The 2271-nt window shown below is 69.0% G+C and overlaps 1 protein-coding gene across 1 annotated transcript in view; it reads right to left on the bottom strand.

Annotated features, from left to right (window-relative positions):
• NPR1 (natriuretic peptide receptor 1) overlaps positions 1 to 2271 on the bottom strand; it is a gene marked incomplete at its 5' end in the record, with an annotated part of 10986 nt that overhangs the window by 2932 nt on the left and 5783 nt on the right. Inside the window, 6 exons of the mRNA XM_026080903.1 lie at positions 72 to 275; positions 984 to 1052; positions 1127 to 1250; positions 1325 to 1471; positions 1560 to 1728; positions 1817 to 2016. Of these exons, the coding sequence (XP_025936688.1) occupies positions 72 to 275; positions 984 to 1052; positions 1127 to 1250; positions 1325 to 1471; positions 1560 to 1728; positions 1817 to 2016 (913 nt within the window). The remainder of the gene's footprint in view (positions 1 to 71; positions 276 to 983; positions 1053 to 1126; positions 1251 to 1324; positions 1472 to 1559; positions 1729 to 1816; positions 2017 to 2271) is intronic.

The following is a 2271-nucleotide window of genomic DNA, read 5'->3' as shown; positions in this document are numbered from 1 at the left end:
CACGGGCCCTGCGCGACACCCCGTGAGCCGAGCCGGGGGGGGCCGCGGGGGTCCCCGACCCCGGCGCCCACCCGCCGCGGCCCCCCCCGGCCCCGCTGACCCGTGTGGACGCCGATGCGCAGCTTGAGCTGCTGCTGYGGGCGGTGGCGGATCTTGAAGGAGCGGACGGCGTCCAGCAGCGCCAGGGACATGCGGGCCACCTCGCGGGCGTGCAGCTTCCCGTTGCGCACCGGCAGCCCCGACACCACCATGTAGGCGTCCCCGATGGTCTCCACCTGCGGGGGCACCGGGGGGTTCGGGCCTGTGCGGGTGCCTCTGTGCACACGGGCACGTGCTGCACGCGTGCGCGCCCGTTATGGGGGGTGCGCGCCTCTGTTTTGTGCCCTGTGTATGCGCATGTGCATATCCTGAACGTGCAGGTGTTTGCAACTCCATCTGTGCACCTTCGGGTGTGCATGGCCACCTGTGTGCACGGATGTGAATGTGCCCATGGACATGAACGTGTCCATGGATGCACTTGTGCATGGATGTGAACGTGCCCATGGATGTGAATGTGCCCATGGATGCATGTGAGCATGGATGCATGTGAGCACAGATGTGAATGTGTGCACGGATGCACGTGTGCATGGATGTGAACGTGTGCATGGATGCACAAGTGCATGGATGCACATGTGCATGGATGCGAACATGTGCATGGATGCACATGTGCGTGGATGCACGTGCGCACGGATGTGAACGTGTGCATGGATGCATGTGTGCATGGATGCACGTGAGCATGGATGTGAACATGTGCATGGATGCATGTGTGCATGGATGCATGTGAGCATGGATGTGAACGTGTGCATGGATGCACGTGAGCATGGATGCATGTGTGGGTGGATGCACGTGAGCACAGACGTGAATGTGTGCATGGATGTGCATGTGAGCATGGATGCACACCTGCGTGCCCACTGCAGGGGCAGGCGGCGCGGGCGCGCGCTCACCTTGTAGACGTCGAAGTTGTCGATGATGGCGTCGAAGCAGGTGTAGAGGTCGTTGAGCAGCGTCACCACCTGCGCCCGGCGGAGAGGCGGCGTGAGGCCGCGGGGGCCGGTCCCGCGCCGCCCCGCGCCGCCCCGGCGCTCACCTGCATGGGGGTGCTCTCGGCCGACAGCGCCGTGAAGCCCACGATGTCGCTGAAGTAGATGGTGACGCTCTCGAAGGCCTCGGCTTGCACCGTCTCCCCGCGCTTCAGCTGCTCCGCCACCGAGCTGGGGGCGCGGGGCAGCGGTGGGCGCGCGGCTCGGCACATGGGGGGACGCGCCGGGGGGCCGGGGRCACTCACTGGGGCAGGATCTGGTAGAGCAGGGCTTCAGCCTTGCGCTTCTCCTCCAGGTAGGCTTGGGTGCGCTCCTCCACCAGCTCCTCCAGGTTGTTGGCGTACTGCTCCATGCGCGACAGCAGGTTGTCCAGGATGTTGCTGCTGCTCTCCCTGCGGGCGGCGGGTGAGCGGCCACGCGCGGCGCCCCGGCACGGGGACGGGCACGGGGACGGGCACGGGCACGGGGACGCGGCGGCACCTGTTGAACTTGCGGATCTGGACCTTGATCTGGCCGAAGTCGGGGCGCTCCAGCGCGTCCTCGGCCCAGCAGTGCTGCATGAGCTGGCCCAGCTCCTCCACGTGGCAGCCCACGCCGGCCGAGGGGCGGAAGCTGGGGCGCTCGCCGCTCTTCACCCGCTCGATGATCTCTGCGGGGYGGCGAGCGGGGCCGTGAGCGGCGCCCGGCGCTGCCGCCTCCGCTGCCCCCCGCCGCCCCCCGCGCCGCCCCGCGCTCACCCTTGGGGCTCAGCTCCAGCCCCTCCACGTAGAAGACGCCGTTGCGCAGCGCGATCTCTTGCAGGATGATGCCGAAGCTGTAGACGTCGCCCTTCTGCGTGCCCCGCGCCGGCGGCGCCTCCATCCGCAGCAGCTCCGGCGCCGTCCACAGCTTCTCTGCGGCGCCGCGCAGCGGGTCAGGCGCCCGCCCGGGGCGGATGCTGGGGGGCCGAGAGAGCGGGACCCCCCCCCCCACCCCGTGCGGGTGTTCGGGGCGAGGGGAACCCCCCACACGGGCGCTGGGGGTCTGGGCGAGCAGGGACCCCCCAACACAGGTGCTCGGGGTGAGCAGGGACCCCCCAGTGTGGGTGCTGGGGGTCTGGGTGAGCGGGGACCCCCCCAGTGCAGGAGCTGGGGGTCCAGGCAAGCAGGGACCCCCCCCAATACAGATGCTCAGGGTGAGCAGGGACCCCCCC

This window comes from Apteryx rowi, unplaced genomic scaffold (genome assembly GCF_003343035.1).
Source record: "Apteryx rowi isolate R43461 unplaced genomic scaffold, aptRow1 scaffold_530, whole genome shotgun sequence".
Lineage (NCBI taxonomy): Eukaryota > Metazoa > Chordata > Aves > Apterygiformes > Apterygidae > Apteryx > Apteryx rowi.
The sequence above is the reverse complement of the archived record's forward strand: the minus strand, read 5'-3'. Positions and strand labels throughout refer to the sequence as shown.